Source organism: Sesamum indicum, linkage group LG8 (genome assembly GCF_000512975.1).
Source record: "Sesamum indicum cultivar Zhongzhi No. 13 linkage group LG8, S_indicum_v1.0, whole genome shotgun sequence".
NCBI classification, from domain to species: domain Eukaryota; kingdom Viridiplantae; phylum Streptophyta; class Magnoliopsida; order Lamiales; family Pedaliaceae; genus Sesamum; species Sesamum indicum.
The window spans coordinates 64,680-85,646 of NC_026152.1; the positions used below are offsets into that span (position 1 = coordinate 64,680).

Sequence of the window (20,967 nt, forward strand, 5' to 3'; positions counted from 1 at the left end):
GATGCAAAAGTCACAAACTATCATCATGTCCTAGCTAGTTTATGCACAGGTAAGTAAGCTGAGAAACATGTTACTGGAATTATATAAATTCAACGGTTAAGATCCCTCTATATCTCAGAGGCAAAATCATTAGAACAGAGAATTTATTAGGAAGATAATGCACACCAACAATATCAACAAGACAACACTAGGATTTGACACTGTAATAACAGAAAACCCCTTTAGTATAAGTTCGATACCATGTGCTTTCATCAAGTTTAATTCGTATAGCGCCAATGAAAAAGCTCAGCTATGTTGGGCAAAAGAAGAAAATTTGGTAAAAGAGATATTTTAGGAAGACAAATAGCAATCACTCTGGCCATGGATCAAAAGATTCAAAACTGCCCCAATAGTATTAGTTTCTGTCATGCCCTTCCAAAGCTATCTAGCATCGTAAACAGAGTTTTAGTCTTGGTAACAACAGAAACAGGGTAGTTCTTGTCTTGTTTCTTTTTTCTTTTCCCCATTTGGTTCTCATTTAAAAATTTTCTTCACTGCCAATAATAACCCAAATCTGAATGTTGGACAAAACAATGACAAAGATTGAAAATTTAATCCAACTAATGAATACTAAACTACCATTAGTTCCAAGTGAGAGAAGCCGAAACATGATATAAACTTTAGCCTAGATATCACTGCCAAGTTGCAAGTTTTTCAAGATTGCAGGTCTATTTGCAGTTGAACTTCTTACATCCAACAAAATGATTATTGGCATGAAGCAAACGAACGACCTTTTAACATCAAGCATTAAAAACTAAAATAAGGCAGATAACATTAAAGAATAAGATCAAGGACCACCTCCAGTTCTTATTGCAACAAACGATAGAAGCATCCCAAAACACTCACCTTTTAACAAAACTTCACTTTATATATTTCTTCTCTTCTACATGAAAGCTACACGAATTGTATATATTGTACTGATTATAGAACATAACTATTGCATCAGGCATCCAAGTTTTCCATCTGAATGCTGCTCTTGAGAGGCACATACTCCCCAAGATATCCGCCAAGATGATCATACAGTGCACTCTTATCAATCCCCTGATGATGATAACTCTTGCAGACATAGTAAAATACACTCTGCACCAACAGCCCCACGAGATTCACAATCACCAATAAGCCAACAAGGAAACCGCCAACCATAATCCTAGTCAACACCCGGTAATCATTGCCGCCATGGACCACAATTCCCCCAAAAAACATGTTGATCACCCCACAGACAGCCAAGTAGCAGAAAACAAGAACAAAACCCATGCCAATCTTTCCCTTCAACAACTCATAGCTCTTCTTCATGGCAGCCAAACCGTAAACAGGCTCCAGAACAGACACAACGCTGGCCAGATGCCATAACGCGTTTATATAAACATGGATGCCCAAAAACAACAAGAGCACAACCATCACTGAAAATAGTAACAATAAAATATTCTGCATGTCCATGGCAATAATGAGAAGAATAAGAAACCCCAATAAGACAATGTTGTAGACTAGCATGGAAAGAGAAACCCATAAAAAGGTGATGAAGAGGCGCTTGAAAACTGTAGGGATGGCGGCAATGGTGGAGGAGAAAGAGACAGGCTTGGAGGTATAGAGGGAGGCGACGGTGAAGACGACGGCGGCCGTGGAGAGGAGGGAGAAGGCAAAGAGGAAGATGAGGTAGCAGAATTGGAAAATGAGGAGCTTCGTCCAATCGGAGGCAGGGGCAGTGGGGTCGGTTTGAAGCTCTGAGAGGATAGGGTGGGTGAAGAGAGAATGAGCTAAAATAGCGAATGAGAGAGGGAAAATTAAGGTGAGAGTTACGAGGGAAAAGGTTTTTGGAGACTGTTTGGGGATGGAAATTGATTCCTTGAGGATGTCGGAAATGCACAAGAATTGAAGCTCTTCTGCACCAAGATCCATCCTTAAGGAAATGGGTTTCTTTTTTCTAAACAAATTATTTGAGACAGATGAATGAAAATGGAGAATGAATTGTTTGGAGGGGCGGGGGGGGGGGGGTTGCAGCAGCAGATCCGGAGAGGGGTTGGAAAAAGAAGAAAGAGAAACAAAAAAAGACGGTGGTGTTGTGGTTGTGATGAGCGCCGGAGAAGACAGATTGCAATATCGGTATACGTAAACTTTTCAATTAAGAAAAAGGAGGGGGATGAAGTAATTGTTTTTTATGTTTCTTTTAGTTAATAATGTGAAGGCCCAAGTTAACTATTTTAATTTGATGTTATGTTAAATAAAGGGACAATTTATGCGGTTTTGATTTTAAAACAATCTCAAGTTGTAATTTTAATTCTCAAATTATTAAATTTTAATGAATTTAGTTGAAGAGTTAAATACCCAAAAAAATAAAAAAATTAAGGACCTTAATTATTTAAGAACCAAATCTTCATAAATGACTTGACTTGAAATCAAAATTGTATTTATTCCTAAATAGATTGCAATATAATTTTAAAAACATTGAAATAATTCCTGAGAATTGCAAATAGTATGGTATTAATGCAGTAATGGCGAAATCAAATTATAACTTGTTTGAGTTGGAAAAAATTAAATTGTACTTTAGTAATTGATTTCTATAATAACAATAAAAGAATTAGAAGAAAGGAAGAAAGGGGGGCGACTATAAAAACCTTTTTCATTCCAAGCCTATACTTTTAATGCCACTGTAAGTGCACCGCTACAATAATGTAACTTCTCCAACTAAAGAGACTCAAAAGTTATTAACCTGCCATTCCAACCCCCCGGCGCCGGCGCCGGCCCCGGCCCCAGCCCCAGCCCCAGCCCCGGCTGCTGATTTTTCTTGTTATCGATTTCCCCTTTGCAATTTCGCGCACCTATAATGTCTCTGCATCTTTCATCATCATCATCATCCATCCTATGACCGAATTATAATGCCCTCCGCCCCAAATGAATCTCCGGCCCAAACTCAGATCGCCGCCACCCACCACCTCCTCTTTCTCTTCTCCTCCCACATCACCACTTTCCCACCATACCAGAACCACACTCTCCAAGATGCCCCGTAAATCTCTCATACGCCCCACTCTCGCCCTCGCCTCCCTCCTCTCCCTTTTTGCCCTCTACTCCTTCCTTTTCTACACCCCTCCCAATTATAGCACTAAGACCTCAATTAATTTAATCAATCACAACTTCCCTTCTCTTTCTGATCCTAATGATATCAACAAGAAGGTCAAAATATATATGTATGATTTGCCTAGGAGATTTACGTACGGGGTTATTCAGAGCTACACGGCGGCGCGTGGAGGAGAATCTGTGGGGACCGACGCGCTGCTCAAGTATCCTGGCAACCAGCACTCCGCTGAATGGTACTTATTTTTGGATTTAAATCGTCAGAGTGACGAAAGGGTCTACTCGGCAGTGACTCGGGTAATGGACCCGGAAAAGGCCGACCTTTTCTACGTGCCATTTTTCTCTTCCTTGAGTCTCATCGTCAATCCGATTCGACCCGCCACTCTGAACGTCTCTCCTGACAGGCCTGTTTATAATGATGAGCAAACCCAGGTACGATATATTATCAACTTTACAGTGTTTGCTCCTTACCGAGCCTGAAATCTTATGTATGGCTATTTTCTTGGAGCTGTTGGATATTGATTTGGAATAGCTGGTTCAACTAAATTGTGTCTAGCAAAAATTACAATTTGCTGTCTAGCAAAAGTTACAATTTGCTACTAATCTGGTTGCATATTTGTGTTCTTATATCTTTTGGTTATATGTCACAGCGCAACTTTTAGATGATTTGCTGTACTTCTTGAACTTCATTGATCACTATGTACAATGAAATGAGTTATTGTTAACTTCATTGGATCACCATGTGTGGTTTCCTGTACTGTTTGCTTGACATTCTTGTAAAAAACAAGATACTCATGCCTTGGTGAGATTTATTAACAAGGAAGAAGTAGTAGGGTACTCATGCTTTTTGACTGATGCAGGAGGCTTTGATGGAGTGGTTGGAGGAACAAGGATATTGGAAGAGGAATAATGGGTGGGATCATGTATTTATATGTCAGGATCCCAATGCTTTGTACAAGGTCATTGATAGGGTCAAGAATGGGGTTCTATTGGTTTCAGATTTTGGGAGGTTGGCTCGCAATCAAGCTTCCCTAGTGAAGGATGTCATTCTACCATATTCACACCGCATTAATACATACAAGGGGGATATTGGCCTGGAGAATCGCAAGTCACTGCTATTCTTTATGGGAAATCGCTATAGAAAAGAGGTAACAATCTACATCTATTTTCATTGATGGTGTGCACCGCGTTGTTATCACTGCTCCTCCGAGGATGGTTGTATTTTGTTACCTACAAGTATCATCTTTCTGTAGATTGTATATGACTACTTTTTTTTTTCAATCATTTTCTTTCCTCAGATATATAAACCAGCACCTATGCACAAGTTATTTATATGTATGATATACTGAAGATATATCTGTCTGAACTTGCATCCTGACAAAAAAGGGTATATTTCTTACTGTTTAGAATTTAGAGATGAGATATTTAAATACACTAATGTGACAGGTGATTTTCTTTTAAAAATTGCCTTCACATCCCCTTTTTGTAGGTAAGCTACAATAGTGGCCGACTTGCTACTGGTCTCGGCAGCGGAACATCTTGATTGTTGATATATATTCACTATTGCACATTTGTATTGTCATTAGTCTGTATCTGTTCTATATTCTCACTTATGCATGCAATACACATAATCTGGTTTAATTGTTCAATGTAGGGTGGTAAGATTCGAGATTTGCTTTTCCAAGTGCTTGAGAATGAAGAGGATGTCATTATCAAACACGGGGCGCAGTCTAGGGAGAGTCGTCGCATAGCATCACGAGGAATGCATACATCAAGGTTTTGTTTACATCCAGCTGGTGATACTCCATCAGCTTGCCGACTTTTTGACGCTATTGTGAGTTTATGTGTGCCTGTGATTGTGAGTGACTACATTGAGTTGCCTTTTGAAGATGTCATAGACTATAGAAAGATTGCCATTTTTGTTGATTCCAATACTGCTGTTAGACCTGGAAACTTGGTGAAAATGCTGAGGAGGGTCAGTTCCGAGAAAATTTTGGAGTTCCAAAAGGAATTGAATGAGGTACATTTCAGTATATTAACCTACCATGTATGCAAAACTCTTGCTTTTCTTATATGTTCATAAAATAAATATTTTGGGGAAGTTGCTCATCATATTTACACTCACTGTTTCTTATCTGAAATTCTAGGTTAGAAGTAGTTGGCATGAACCGGGAAGTGATTGAGATTATATGCAGGCTTAACTAGGGTCATGAAGTAGGAATTTTCATAAATTAGGAATTTAGAACATCTTGCCCACTTGGATATCTCTGTTTTGACTTTGGACTAGGCCATTAAGGACCAGAATGTAAAATCAGTGTCTGAGTACCTCTCAAGTGAGTATGGAAAAGGTCTTGTTAGATTGAGTTCACTACTGCAGTTTTTTCTTGTAATGGTGAAGGCGAAATGTTTGCTAAGATATGGACCATAGCTTTAAGTCGCTTTGTGGACCAAGGTGGTGGTTTTGGTTTCACTTCAGTTCTGGTTTATTTATACAATAAGTGGAGGTTTTCTTTGTTTATAGTTGTATGTTTCTCTTCTGTATTCATGGGAATATGTCTAGAGAATAGGTTTTTACTGTAATAAGAGAGACCGTCCAGAGAGTAAATTGCTCAACTTTAATTCAATTGGAACCTTAATTTTCTTTTTATGCAATCCAGGTGAAGAGATACTTCGAGTATGAGGATCCGAATGGGACTGTGAAAGAAATTTGGCGCCAAGTTTCTCTAAAGCTGCCTTTGGTCAAACTTATGAGCAACCGCGTCAAAAGGATTGTGCTCAGGGACTCGATGGAGCCAGACTGTTCGTGCCTCTGCTCAAACCAGTCAGGGGTGCATACAACACTATGACATACAAGTCAATTGATTTTTGCAGACTAAAATCCCTATCCGTGCCTCAGCACTTGGGAGATAATGCACAATTAGCCATCATCAAGAAGATGCTGGTTTTCATAGACGGGAGATGACTTGGGCAGACTACAACAGTTACTTCTTTTAAGGATGCATCTTGTTGGTTGTCCTTGTGCTTGCATTTCATAAAAGCTCCGCTGATTTGTGATGAACTAGAATCGAGTTGTACATTACAACACAGAAAAACACCTTATGAAGTAACTTAAGTTGGTTCATGTTACGAAAATGTGCTGACCTCTTCAAATTTTGATTGCTTCAGCAAAGCAAAACGCAGTAATTTGTTATTTTTGTCATTTTCTTTTTCCTTTGCATTTTGAGTGACTATAAATGTCCTAAGAAAGGCGTTTACACTGTTGTCTTCCAGTGCCATTCGTGATTTGGTAATACCTGTTGGAATCAGTTGCCTGCACATGTGTGTTATTCCGTATGAAACAGCATTTTAATGTTTCTGGGAAAGCAGCATATATGAACTAATATCATGAGCTGTTACTAATCTCAGGCCAACCTCAGCGTCATTGCCAGCTGGCATGCCAAGCTCAAAGGAAATTATAATAATTGCAAGTTGCGACATTTAGCAAGGTTAAGAAAGAAAATTATAGTAATATCAATATTTTGCAAAGTCCAGTCCGTTTTTTATGAGCATGTAAAAAATTGACATTTACTCCTCTGTAAATAACAGCTACACTTACGCAGCAAGTATATCTTCACAGTATTAAGGCAATTTCTGTTGCAACAAAAGCTACAGATAAAACGTAGTGCATCTACCATATTTTTTCATGCTATCAAGAAAACATTTTGATTTCATTTTAACATGATCAACAACACCAAATACCAGGATCAATAAATATCTTCCCAGCCACCCGAGGCCATGGTGCACATCAAGAGCAACGCAAAAGCAGCAATAGTTTCTACTCTTGAGGGACATCATTCTGCCAGGCTTATTTCATATATAGTAGTTAATTAAGCTAACAAAGCATCAAGAGAAAATATGGTTATATGGTGCTGAATTTACCTAGAGTTCCAAAAACAATTTTCAAGGCCATGGCAATTTAAGGTATCGATGAGAATCCGTGTGGCATCTGGAGAACCAGATGCCTTCAACAGATTATGTGAACAATAATCTGGGAAATGGCTGGCTATTCCTCTAGATCTATGACCTCATGTGTAGCATTTCACAACATCTTCACAAAGAAAAGGACATATTAGTATAAAGTTCTAGTCCTTTGTGTTTTATTAAACAAGTCTTGCCAACAAATAGTGAACAGATCAGATGCATAAAAAGTTTTCAGAAACTCTGCAACAAGGAAGACCAAAAGATATTAGAAGCCTTTGACTTGTATCTTAACCTGGTGGCCATTTCATCTGTCTCCCTCCTAGCACATGTAAGTGAAGATGGTAAACTGATTGACCTAGAGAGAGAGAGAGATCTTGTTACAATGAATTAGAATGGAAGATGTACTACATATATATATATATATATATAAAGAGAGAGAGACTTACAAGCAGATGGGCCACTATTAACAACAACACGAAAACCATCAATGATGCCTTCTTTCTCTGCCACTATCTTGGCAGCATAAAGAAGGCGACCCAATATCTCTTCATGTCTTTTTTCAGCCTGTCAAAGATCAAAATAAAATTGAAGTTGAACCAGTAGGCTTCCCACTGACAGGATGACTATGAAATAACATTGTAGCTAAAGCTGGCCCTCCTCTTCTCGACGCCAACTGCCAAATTGTTTGGTTTAAGAGCAGACAGACCAGTAAGGCACTGCCAAAACAAATTATAAACTGGCCAACTAGTAAATATTGTTTGTGTGCTTATTTGATACGTAAAATGACCTAAAAGTCAAATTATTAGAATTGTCCTCTCTTAATTATGCTAACTTCTGATTAGTTTCATGACAAATATGACCAACCATTTTCACGTACCATAAGAATTAAAAAAAAAAGACTACCTTGCCAAGTTCGGTTAAACCATCTCTTAACTTCGGAATGACAAGAACATGAACAGGAGCCTGTGGGCTGATATCTCTAAAAGCAAGTACTGCTTCGTCCTCATATACAATGGTTGAAGGGATCTCCTTTGAAATAATCTTGTCAAATCTAAAAAGAACAGAATAATATAGCATGAAACTATACCTAGGTATGTAAATGAACTTTGAAAGAATGACAAGGACACTGGTATAACTGGAAATCTTTTGAAGTGTACTAGTTAACATAACTTCTTTATTTTCCTTTTCCCTCTTTTGGCTTGGGGAAGAGGTGGGGAAGTTAAACCATGCAGTGGATTCATAGATTGAATTAACTCGAAAATAAGACACTTCCAGATAAGGAATAAAAGGAAAGAAGAAGAATAAATCTCAAACTCAGGCTTTTCTCTGTTGCTTTAGAAACTTCTTCAAGGAAAGAAGGTGAAAGCATGACAATGACATTATGAGCAGGTGTTAGAGGCACAGACATTGTTGGTGCGCCACTATCAGCATTGACTGCAGCAGCTCTAGCAGCAGCCTCTTCATCACTTATAGCACTTACCGACGATGAGACTCTGAAAGAAACACAAAGGTAAGGTAAGATACTAAATAGATAAATTGTGTAACAAACAAGTAATAGAATCATTAAGTTCCAAATAACATGACGCTAAAAGCAGCATGCTTTGGTAAATAGAGAGAGCAGAGAAACTCAAAATTACAGCCACATTTTGCATAATGTAATGGGATATTGAAGATTCCAAAGCCGAGTTTAGTATGGTTATTAGTTAATTCTTGGCGTAAACATTTGTCAGAAAAATTCGTTTGTCAAGAACTTAATGTGATAATCTTTCTAAACAAAGCCGTTGCTTCTCCTACAGTTTGAGATCATTCTCCATGACCTGAATCACAACCGCCCTTTCTTTACCTATAGTTTTTAGTTGAAAAACGATCTATTCTTGCAAATCTGGGAAAAGACAAAAAATCTGAACTTTACAGACACACAGATAATGCGAAAGGCCATATGAAGAACGAAAATCAAGTGCAAAGCAGGAAGTACAGGTGCAGGGAAATATATACCTGCGGAAGTGAAAAGGAGCGCGAAACAGTGGATTCCGGGGGACGGGATTTGAAATTCTGATAAAGTGCAGTGCTCGGAGAGACAAGGGACCACTGTTTCAACAAAGGGGATTTGAGAAGAAGTCGAAGAGAATAAAAAAGATATCAGATTAGTACTTGGAAGAAGAAAGAAAGAGAGAACAGCACCGTAAGAGAGAGACGGAATTCATGGCTGCCATCGCCGGCGCCGCCATCAGGTGTTCTTTCTACCTCAGTTCGCAGCTTTCACAATCCACCCACGAATTTGATTTTTCTTTCTAATATAATTTTCCACTCAGGAATTTTAAACAAGAAGCAAATAGAATTTCCTAAAATAAATAAATGAGAAGGAACACATTTTCAGGTGTTTTGAATCTTTTGATATTTGTAAAAAGTATTGTTTAATTTAATATTTATTGTAAATATTAGTTTACTGACATACATTTCAGTTATTATTTTATTAATGATGAGTAATTTTATTTTTATGATGTTGTATCAAATGTGGGCTTAGAGTTAAACATCATCGGGTTGTGATTTTATGTATTACATAAGTAGTGATTTTCATGAACTTTTATAGTTTTATTTGTCATTCGTTTTATATATGTATTTTTTTGTTTATTAGTTGTAAGTTGATGGTTGATGATAGAACTTCAATTCAATATCAGAAATAGATTCTCAAGGAGTGACGAGTTAATAATTACAAATTAATGATGTCAATCATGTCAATGTTATTCGCTATATGTATTATTTGAATATTGAATATTGTACTATTAATGTTGAAATGATAAGTTTACATAAAAAAAATTTCGATGATGAAGTATCAAAGCAGGCAAAATTCAAATGGCAAAATGTAATTTACTCTTCCAAATATAAAAAATTTCAACTATACATAAAAGTGTGACATTGTCATGTGCTTCTTCCCATTGTTAGCAGACATAAATGACCTTACTTAAATAGGCATTTTAATAAAATATCAAAATTAGGTATAAAAGAACAAATATCAATTTTAAAAGTCCTAATACATCTAAATTCATTAACAATGATATATATATATATATATATATTAGTGTGTGCCTCGTGTTATTCACTATTTTAATTTAATTATGACTAAAATTATATCTTATAAAATTTATATATTGCAAGCTACCTATAAATTCTTTTTTAAATGAGATCAATAATATAATTTTTTTTTTCAAATTTACAATGCCCTAATATTAATAAAATTTATAAAAGATTTACAATCATCACATTAAGAGGAAAAGATATACGTACAATAAAATTAAATCTTAACTAATTGTTAACCCTTTTTCCAATCCCTGCAGTTACACCCTTCACCCTCAAATTCCTAACCCTAACAACCTTATTATCTAATCCCACTCCCATTCTGAATCTTACTTTCCCTCTCTTTCCAGATACTTGAAAATTTTCATTATTGCACTCCCTTTCCACCGTCTCCCTCCTACAGTCCCATTTTTCCTCTTCCCTCTCCTCCCAACATTCCCATTTTACTTCCCCCTTCTGCTCCTTGTCCTTCTCCTCCACCACTGGCACCGGAGGTAACCAACTTGGCACATGCCTCCAACTGCCACCATTACAATACCATCTCTTATTATCGCCCGTGTGCTTCAATCCGCCATTACAATACAATCTCTTATTATCGCCCGTGTGCTTCAATAATTTCCTCTTGGCACCCTGAACAAAACTTCTCTTTGGCGGCAACGGCTGTGCAAAAGGGATTTCATCCCTGTACTTGACCAATTTCATCAAATCATTAATCACAGCTGAAGTCCATAGGGAATGTGATCTTATATCCGACAAGCCCGGGAAACCTTGTATAGATGCCAAGTCTTCCAGTGCGACGATGAAGTCTGGGAGGTTTGATTGAGTGCGGCGATCGGAATTGGAGGAGGCTGCCCCCAATTTGCCTATTGCTTCCAAGTACCTTGTGGTGATGTCTGTCAGGGCTTCAAGGGCCGAGTTTTGGGCTCCATAGAAGCCCACAGAATGGCAGATCTGGGCCACCGCCACTCGGGTTATGGTAAATGAAAATTCCGATTCCGATATCGGGCCGACCCCGTCCAAGCGTGGCGGCAGCTGCTTTTGACGCAGTGATGTTCCCCTCATCGCTGAACTTGGATATGAAATGAGGTGATCAACGGCGCCGCCTTTACTGGAATAGGTATACACACAATAGAATCAAAGATGAACACAGTATACACAGAGAATCATCAATGGCCTCAAACTCCAAAGTAACCCTAGCTGCTGACTTAAAGCAAAGACAGAAGAGTAGTTTTACTTATACAAAGATGAGATTTGGGGAGGGGGGCGTTTCCGTCCTTTCAAACCCTAATAGAAATCAGGGCTGGGGGTGTTACGAACGCTGGACTTGGTATAACGAAAGCCTCTCCACGCATAGTGTCACCGTTGGGCCGTAACTTGCTAACAAATCTTTGTTCCAACGTTGTTGAATAAGACCTGATAGAAGAGGAGTTTATTATTATTGTACACTAGATTTTGGGCAATTGGCAGATCCTACTCCTACTCCTACTCCTCCTCCCTAAATAATAATGGTTCATAAAATGACTCCAATTCTGAAATTACCAAATTAATGGCAATGTTTGGATTTATGTTCTTGCATTTTCCGAAACAAGATAAAACGCAAGTAATGTTTGTTTTTGTGTTTTTACAGTTTATCTGTGTAGTTTTTTGTTTTTCAACTTCTTATATATAATTTATATATACATTTAATAATATAAAAGAAACATGATTTGACAATAAATAATAATTTTTGTCTTAAAAAAATACAACATTAAACATATAATATTTATATATATACATATTTATATATGAAAGAGATTATTTGACAATGAACAGTGATTTTTGTGTCCCAAATCCCAACATCAAACCTACACCACTTATTTTAAAATATTTTAAATTACTTCAAAACACAAATTCAAACATACCATCTATTTTCAATACACACTTACTTATCTTTATTTTTCTTTCTTTATCTCCAAAACACTCAAAACATAAATCCAAACTTTTATTCCTTTTGGTTCACCAAGTAAATTTGCAAATTTGCAGCCTGTTAATTTCTACATACCTAATGCCAAGGCTAAAAAACAGTGGCAATTATTTTCTAACAAAGTAAATAGCAAACACTAGCAGGGGGGAAAATCGGCATAACTTTTAAGAGTACTTTTAGGGACAAAGAGCAGCGATAACGCTGAATAATATTAAAGAGAAAGAGAAGGCCTTGTCTACTCAGTCCAATATGGGTGGCTGAGAGAGGATTTATAGCAAAGAAAATATGATCTTTAAGGTGTGAACAAAGTGGAAAAGAGTTGGAGAAATAAATCAGTAATGATGATCACAAAGCAGAAGGTGGTGATAATGATAAAATCAGATCTTTGTAATAGATGGATAGGCAGAGAAGTAGCTAATGGCAGAGGAGAGGACAAATTAAACATACCAGTGTCAAAACCTCTGTTGTTGAGAGAGATCCTAAGCCTAAGGTAAGAAATTACAGCCTTTACTGCCCACAACCTGGACGCCATCTCTAAACTCTAAACAAAACCCCACCGCTTTCGGACTCCGATCAATGCAGTGCAGGTGACGGCGGAACGCATAACAAACCAAAATACTGATCAAGATAATGCCAAGTTGACTTGGATGATGCATGAATGGGGGTGCCATCTATTATTACTAAATAAGCTTTCCAGGAAATTAGTTTTTTTTTTTTTCCCTTAATCGTATATAGATAAATTATCTCGTAATTTTGTGTAAATAAAAAACTAATGGTTTTTAAAATTTTGGCAACGAACTGTACACTTTGAAATACGAATCTCAATGTTTGTTTTTGTGTTTTTACACTTTATCTGCTTATTTTTCTATTTTTCAACTTTCTATATATAATATATATATATACATTTATATTTATATATATATAATATTGATAATATATAGTAATTTTTGTCTAAAAAAAATACAATATTAAACATAAAATATTTATATATATACATATTTATATATAAATATATATGATTTGACAATTAACAGTGATTTTTATGTCTCAAAACCCAATATAAAACCTACAACACTTATTTAAAAATATTTTAAATTATCCCCAAACACAAATCCAAATATATCATCTATTTTCAACACACACTTATATCTATTTTTCTCTATCTATCTTTAAAATACAAAACCAAACACAATGAATAAATTTTTGGATTAAGATAGAATGGATGATGATTATGATCGCTATTCCGTAGTTATTCGGGGAACTTATTAAAAACATACCAAAAAAAAAACATTAGTAAAGTAGGGTGATTTTGAATGTGTTAGAAACACTCATCACGGTGCCACATTTTTTATAAAAAAAGGAAAATTTCTCTGTGTCACCGCGGTGGCTAACCGGAATATAAAAAAAAATTTATATATGCCATGACGCAAGCGACTCTTCGTCCACGAGTGCAAACGCTAACGGCAGCACCTGCTGATTTGCATCTAAAGTTACTGCTACCAACATTTTATGTTTTTACTTCGTGTACAAATGTGTTCCATCCACGCTTATAACGTCACGGCAATAACGATATCCCTCAATGCATGGTCTGAATGCCCAGAAAACATAATTCAACATGTACCTGCCCGGGCTGTCTGTTGCCAAATGCACCTACTCCACAACGGCCCTAGGATTCCATTTTTGCAATGCTGCCATATATTTGGGCAGCTTCTGAACAGAACTCTCCCAAGTGCCGTACACTTGTTCTCTAGCGGCTTTCAAAGCAAACCAGGCCTTCTGATATGGGACTTCAAAATCAAATTTATCTTTCACAATCTGCTGGACATGTTTTACATCACAGGATGGGTCTTGACGAACCATACTCAGCAGATGTGTTGCGATCATACTCTTTCCTAAGTTACCATGGTCAATAGAAATCTCATTCATCAGACATGTATGTGGTCCGACATACCTGGTAACTTTAAATAATCTCATGTTGGATTTGAATATGGCCCTTAGCATCCAATAGCACCCAGTCTGTGCTTCGTATTTGCAAGCGACTTTCCATAATTTTTTGTTGCTCTCCACCACTTGGTATTCTCGTCTTGCAAATCGGACCGAGTAATCTTGTACACTTTCTTTCAAATGGTCCTTACTTTTAAATAGCATTCCGTTGGCGAGCTCTCCAGCGTTTGAGTCATAAAAATTGCCCCACCTACCAGTAGGGATATCAATCGAGTCTGCAGGGACTTCTGGGTGTGTTGTGCTGAAAAAAATGGAACTTCTGGATATAGGTTCATTCTGTCGGGCACAGCAGGCATGTTCAAATCAAAATGCTCTTGTGCATTCTCACCAAGAACTTCCATCATAACAGGTATACTTACATCACCATCATCGTCATTACTCTGGTCAATCTGGTCTTCTAATTCAACCTCATCTGGTTCTGAGTCAGCTTGCTCAGTGTTCAACAAGCTATCAGCTTCAAGCTCGGCATCTTCATCATTGTATTCAGATGAACCCGCATATTCCGATGGATATGCATAATCCGATGGATATGCATAATCCGATGAACCTGAATATGCATTTGTCCCTGCATATGATGATGGGCCTGCATACGACGATGGACCTGCATATGATGAGGGGCCTGCTTACGATGATGGACCTACATAATCTTCATTAATACCAAACCGCCCCATTTCTTGAGTTACTACTAGTAAGCTCGGCAAATCTTGGGTTATCATAGACATATACGTTCCCCAATCACCAACAGCTGAGTCATCTGGTACAGCATTTTGCAGAACTTTCTCCGCTTCGACAAAATATCAATTGACACATATCTATTCACCGGATTTAAAAAAAATTGCATATCACGATCCTTCTTAATTGCCAACAACATCTCATTCCTTTGGCCAAAATTAAATGTTATGTATTTAAAGAATATATGCAATTTAAAATTATTCCTATCCATATCAATTTATTCATACAAAATTAACTCTAACTCAGCAAATGCAGTACTACGAGAAATTTGCATGAATCCGAGTGGAGGTCGATCATAACTTACAGAACCATTCGAATTGATTTGACGTTCCCCAATCACCAACAGCTGAGTCATCTGGTACAGCATTTTGCAGAACTTTCTCCGCTTCGACAAAATATCAATTGACACATATCTATTCACCGGATTTAAAAAAAATTGCATATCACGATCCTTCTTAATTGCCAACAACATCTCATTCCTTTGGCCAAAATTAAATGTTATGTATTTAAAGAATATATGCAATTTAAAATTATTCCTATCCATACCAATCTCTTCATACAAAATTAACTCTAACTCAGCAAATGTAGTACTACGAGAAATTTGCATGAATCCGAGTGGAGGTCGATCATAACTTACAGAACCATTCGAATTGATTTGTTGACCTCCAAAATATATAACAATATCAACAGTGTTTTGATCCGCCATATCTTCAGAACAAAATAAAATACACATCAATATAAATTTTTTTCATAATATAATAAGATATTTAAAAAAAGAACAAATAACACAAAAATTTAATAAATAACTTACTATACCCCTTTTCAATTGTAAATCTTCAAATAACAAGTGAAGAAATTTTACAAGAATTGCGAGATATGGTGGTGTATGAATTTTCAAAGGCTGATTTTGAGAGTGTAAGGGATAAGAAACTGAATGTTAATTTTTTGAAGCTGCTTCTCCTGATTTTTCAATGTGTATGAATGTGAGAATAGCGTCCGATTTATATAGCTAATAAAATCGCGCTAACCAATCGCGGTGACACAGACGATAATGCAGAAAAATTGATTGTCACCGCGCTAAGAAAGCGCGGTGTCAGACATTGAAAAAGAAAAATTGATTGTCACCGAGCTAACATAGCGCGGTGTCTGATGAAATCCAACGAGAATCCGCATCATATATTGTTGATACAAAGCAGTATGCAGGAATTAACAGAGGAGATCAGGGAAGAAGAAGGAAAAAATGCAGGACGAAGTCGTTCTCGCATTCTTGAATAGATTGGCGCTTTTACATTGTTTAAGTGAAAATGCGTTTTCATCTAGCCGTTGTGAGTAAGCGTGTCAGCACTTTTTAGTCTGTTAGTTGGTTATCTTCTTTAAGGATTGTGCTCAGTCTATAAAAGAAGGTTTCATCCTTCTTGGTTGTAACAGAGAAATTCAGAAGTGCAGTTATACAACTACTGCTTCTTGAATTTAAAATTCTTCCACAATCTTTTTCACTTTCTTTTCATTCTTGAATTCTATCATGGTATCAGAGCAGGCAAAGATCTCAAACGATCTTCTCTGAAATTTTTGCAACACCCTAACACCTTGAAATCTTGTTTACAAACATTTATCCCAACAGCTTCAAACACAATGTCAAAGAAAGAAACAATGGAAGAGAAAATCCCTGAAGATGACTTGAGCATGAGACTGCAGGAAAATGAAAACCCAAGCATGTCCCTCGTATCTGCGCAATTCAATGGAAACAATTACATGACTTGGGCAAGATCCGTCAAGATAGGACTCGAAGCCAAATAAAAATTGGGCTATATTGACGGATCCTATGCGAAACCCACTGAAGACAAATAAGCCATCGAGCGGTGGCAAAGAAACGACTACATGGTAGTCTCATGGATACTAAGCTCCATGTCAAAGGAGATTGCAGAGGCGTTTCTGTATACCAACTCTGCTAAAGACTTATGGACAGACCTCGAAACGCGGTTTGGTGAGAGCAATGGCCCCCTTCTTTATCAACTTCAAAGGGAGATTACCTCCATTACCCAGAAAAGTTCTACTGTTGCTGTCTATTTTACAAAACTCAAAAAACTTTGGGACGAATTCGGATCTTTGGATCCTTTGCTTGTATGCACGTGTGGAGCGAGCAAAAGGATGTCAGAGAAAATCGCCTCCCAACAACTGATATAGTTCCTTATGGGACTAGGTGACACATATGAACATGTGAAGAACCAGATATTGCTGATGGACCCGCTACCTATAGCTACTAAAGCTTGCTCCATGGTGCACAGAATTGAGAAACAAATGCAGGTAAATTCTGAAATCTCTGAAGTTGAACGAGAAGGAGTTATGGCTGTACAAGTTACTGAGATCAAAGGGCAAGGAAATGTGAAGATAAATTCCAAGAAAGGGACAACACTTGATAAGAAACACTTGCAATGTGAACACTGCAAGAAAAGGGGACATCTGAAAGAAGGTTGCTTTGAGCTTGTGGGATACCCTGAGTGGTATAAAAACATGATGGATCAAAGAAAAACTGGAAGCAGACCAACCAATGCAAGAACCGTCAATTCAAGGGTTAACTTCCAAGCCAACAATCTGCAGACAAGTTCGAATGGAAATTCAGATTCAGACATCACAGATCTTATCAGAAAAGAGATGCTCAGAATCTTTCAAGATCAAAACGCTAACCAAATGAGCTCCAATTTCGCAGACTTCTATGGGTATGCAGGTATAATCACTACCAACACTCAATTATGGATTATTGATAGTGGCGCTTCATCCCACATATGCAACTCTTTAACTGCTTTTAAAATTGCTCATAATCGTGACAACTTAGTATCTGTTAAACTTCCTAATGGCAATAGCCAAGATGTCAAGATTGCAGGGGAAGTCCACATTATAGAGAACATCATCTTGAAAAATGTTCTATATGTTCCTGCTTTTAATCACAATTTACTCTCTGTTAGTAAACTGTGTAGAGATGATAACCTTCATGTTCACTTCACAGACCAAGTTTGTGTAGGACCCTCGGACTAGGGATATATTGGCCATAGGTAAACAACGGGGGAAGCTCTATATGCTAGAAAGACAACCTCAAGACCATATGACAAGAGCTCCTAAATTGAACTTGCCTATCAATGAAGAGAATGTGTACACTGATGTCTGCAATTTAAATAAATATAAAGTTCGATGTAATGAATCCCTATGGCATAATAGATTAGGACACACAAGTTTAGATGTCCTGAAACAAATGAAACTTTGTAAGGAAACCACTGAAGATATGGAATGCAAAATATGCCCGTTGGCAAAACAACATAGAATGCCTTTTTCATTGAGTGAGTCTTGCACTAAATCTGTCTTTGAGCTTATACATATGGATGTGTGGGGGCCTTATAGAAAGCACTCTGTTAATAATTATGAGTATATGCTCACCATAGTGGATGACTTTAGTAGAAGTACATGGACATACTTGATGCTTCACAAGTCACAGACTTTATCAAAACTGAAACAGTTCTATAACATGGTTTCTACTCAATTTGATGTTAAAATCAAGCAAGTTAGAACTGATAATGACACTGAATTTGTTAATAAAGAATGCCAAGATTTCTTCCATAGTAAAGGCATAGTACATCAAAGGACTTGTGTCCATACTCCTCAACAAAACGGTGTTGTAGAAAGAAAACACCAACACCTTCTGAAAATTGCTAGGTCCATAATGTTTCAAGCCAACATGCCTTTAAAATTCTGAACTGATGCCTTACTTATGGCTACTTACCTGGTGAATAGATTACCTAGTAAGACCCTTAAATGGAAGTCTCCCTATGAACTTCTGTATAAAGTGAAACCTACTTATGATCACATCAAGGTATTTGGATGCCTTTGCTTCATTACTAACACTCTTCCCCTTAAAAATAAATTTGAACCAAGGGCTCTCAAGTGTGTATTCTTAGGATTTGTTAATGGTACTAAGGGATACAGAGTTATGGAGTTAAGCACTGGAAATATACATATAAGCAGAGATATAATTTTCTATGAAAATACATTCCCTTTTTCTGATCACAATGAAGATGATTCTGATATAGTTTGTCCACTCCCTATAGTTAGTGAAATCATTAACGTTGATGAATCAAAAGTGTCCCTTGACAAACCTAGTGATGAACCAGAACAGGAACAAAGAACTGACAACATATCACCTAGGAGGTCAAGCAGACCGCACACTAAACCAACCTGGATGAGAGACTATGAGTGTTACAACACTGATGACAACACTAACTACTATATGACACAAGCACATACTTGTTTTGTGGAAAACCTTTCTGACATGCAGGAACCAAGGAACTTCAAAGAAGCACAAGGAAAGGAAGAATGGGAGAAAGCCATGCAAAAAGAACTCAATGCTCTTGAGAAGAACAAAACGTGAAAAATAGCAGACCTGCCCACTGACAAGAAAGCCATTGGATGTAAGTGGCTGTATAAGGTAAAACTTAATCCCAATGGCACCATTGAAAGGTATAAAGCAAGGTTAGTGACCAAAGGCTACAACCAAGTAGAGGGAGAAGACTACAATGACTGTTTTGCACTTGTGGCAAAGACAGTCACTGTAAGAATCTTCCTAGCTGTGGTTGTAGGAAAGCAATGGCCACTACATCACCTTGATGTTAACAATGCTTTCTTGCATGGTTACCTTGATGAGGATATTTATATGGAACCTCCCCAAGGTTATGAAATCCCAAAGGGAAAGGTATGCAAGCTGGAAAAATCATTATACAGTTTAAAGTAAGTATCTAGAAAATGGAATGAGGAATTCACCAACAAAGTTAGTGAATTTGGTTTTGTTCAATGCAGTCATGACCATTGTCTATTTGTGAAAGGTTCAGGGCTGAATCTAATTGCATTACTCGTATACGTTGATGACATTTTAATAACATCTGCCTGTGAGGATTCAATAATGCAGGTAAAAGACTATTTGGACAAACTATTCACTGTCAAACATTTGGGAAGTGCAAAGTATTTTTTGGGCCTGGAAATGGCTCGTTCTGCAGGAGGAATGGTGGTGTCCCAACACAAATATGTACAAGATATTGTTGATGATGTGAAGCTAAGCAAAGGGAGACATGTCACTACACCATTACCTCTTGGATTAAAACTCACAGAAAATACAGGAGCAGAACTTACTGACCCTTCTAAATATAGAAGATTGGTCGGAAGATTGTTGTATCTAGGATTTACAAGACCGGACTTATGCTACGTTGTGCAACAATTGAGCCAACATCTCCAACATCCTTGTGAAGGACATTGGAATGCGGCCATTCACGTTGTCAGATACCTAAAAGGGAGCATTTCCACAGGTTTATTCTTTCCTGCAAATTCGAATTTCTCATTTCAGGTTTTCTGTGATGCAGACTGGACTGCTTGCCAATTGACAAGGAAGTCTCTGACCGGCTTCTGTGTGTTCATGGGAGGAGCGCCTATATCTTGGAAAACCAAGAAACAAACAACTGTGGCCAGGTCTTCTGCTGAAGCTGAATACAGAAGTATGACTGCCACACTTGTGAAGTTACATGGTTGATCTATATTTTGAAGAACATGGGAGTTGAAGTCAAAACACCTATTCCCTTTTATTGTGACAATAAAGCCGCATTACACATAACTGCAAATCCGGTATTCCATGAAAGAACTAAACACCTGGAGATAGATTGTCACATTGTGAGGAATAAATACAAAGAAGGGATTATTCAACCAACTTATGTGGTTTCAAAGCAGCAGATTGCAGACCTCTTCACAAAACCTCTATGTGGTAACTCCTTGCTTTATTTAAAGTCCAAGTTATACTTGGTCAATCTTCACCCAAGTTTAACTTGCGAGGGGGGTGATGAAATCCAACGAGAATCCGCATCATATATTGTTGATACAAAGCAGTAATTCCAAGGTGAAAGATGAAGGAGTTAACAGAGGAGATCAGGGAAGAAGAAGGAAGAAACGCAGGACAAAGTCGTTCTCGCGTTCTTGAATAGATTGGCGCTTTTACATTGTTTAAGTGAAAATGCGTTTTCATCTAGCCGTTGTGAGTAAGCGTGTCAGCGCTTTTTAGTCTGTTAGTTGGTTATCTTCTTCAAGGATCATGCTCA

At 37.4% G+C, this 20,967-nt stretch overlaps 4 protein-coding genes across 4 annotated transcripts; 1 reads left to right on the forward strand and 3 right to left on the reverse strand.

Annotated features, from left to right (window-relative positions):
* LOC105167226 lies at nucleotides 822-2,276 on the reverse strand. The gene has a single exon (XM_011086851.2). The coding sequence runs from the start codon at nucleotides 1,933-1,935 to the stop codon at nucleotides 982-984; it is 954 nt and encodes a 317-aa protein (XP_011085153.1). The 5' UTR covers nucleotides 1,936-2,276; the 3' UTR covers nucleotides 822-981.
* On the forward strand, nucleotides 2,761-6,377 carry LOC105167227 (probable arabinosyltransferase ARAD1). The gene is made up of 4 exons (XM_011086852.2): nucleotides 2,761-3,540; nucleotides 3,969-4,256; nucleotides 4,763-5,128; nucleotides 5,766-6,377. The coding sequence occupies exons 1-4, from the start codon at nucleotides 2,929-2,931 to the stop codon at nucleotides 5,952-5,954; spliced, it is 1,455 nt and encodes a 484-aa protein (XP_011085154.1). The 5' UTR covers nucleotides 2,761-2,928; the 3' UTR covers nucleotides 5,955-6,377.
* On the reverse strand, nucleotides 7,033-9,406 carry LOC105167228 (14 kDa zinc-binding protein). Its single transcript, XM_011086853.2, has 6 exons — nucleotides 9,250-9,406; nucleotides 9,064-9,156; nucleotides 8,475-8,561; nucleotides 7,972-8,119; nucleotides 7,515-7,632; nucleotides 7,033-7,423 (listed from the first exon to the last, which is right to left on the reverse strand). The coding sequence occupies exons 1-6, from the start codon at nucleotides 9,294-9,296 to the stop codon at nucleotides 7,356-7,358; spliced, it is 561 nt and encodes a 186-aa protein (XP_011085155.1). The 5' UTR covers nucleotides 9,297-9,406; the 3' UTR covers nucleotides 7,033-7,355.
* On the reverse strand, nucleotides 10,305-12,698 carry LOC105167230 (transcription initiation factor TFIID subunit 8). The gene is made up of 3 exons (XM_020695807.1): nucleotides 12,554-12,698; nucleotides 10,712-11,556; nucleotides 10,305-10,666 (listed from the first exon to the last, which is right to left on the reverse strand). Exons 2-3 carry the CDS (start codon nucleotides 11,203-11,205, stop codon nucleotides 10,372-10,374), a joined length of 789 nt encoding a protein of 262 aa, XP_020551466.1. The 5' UTR covers nucleotides 11,206-11,556; nucleotides 12,554-12,698; the 3' UTR covers nucleotides 10,305-10,371.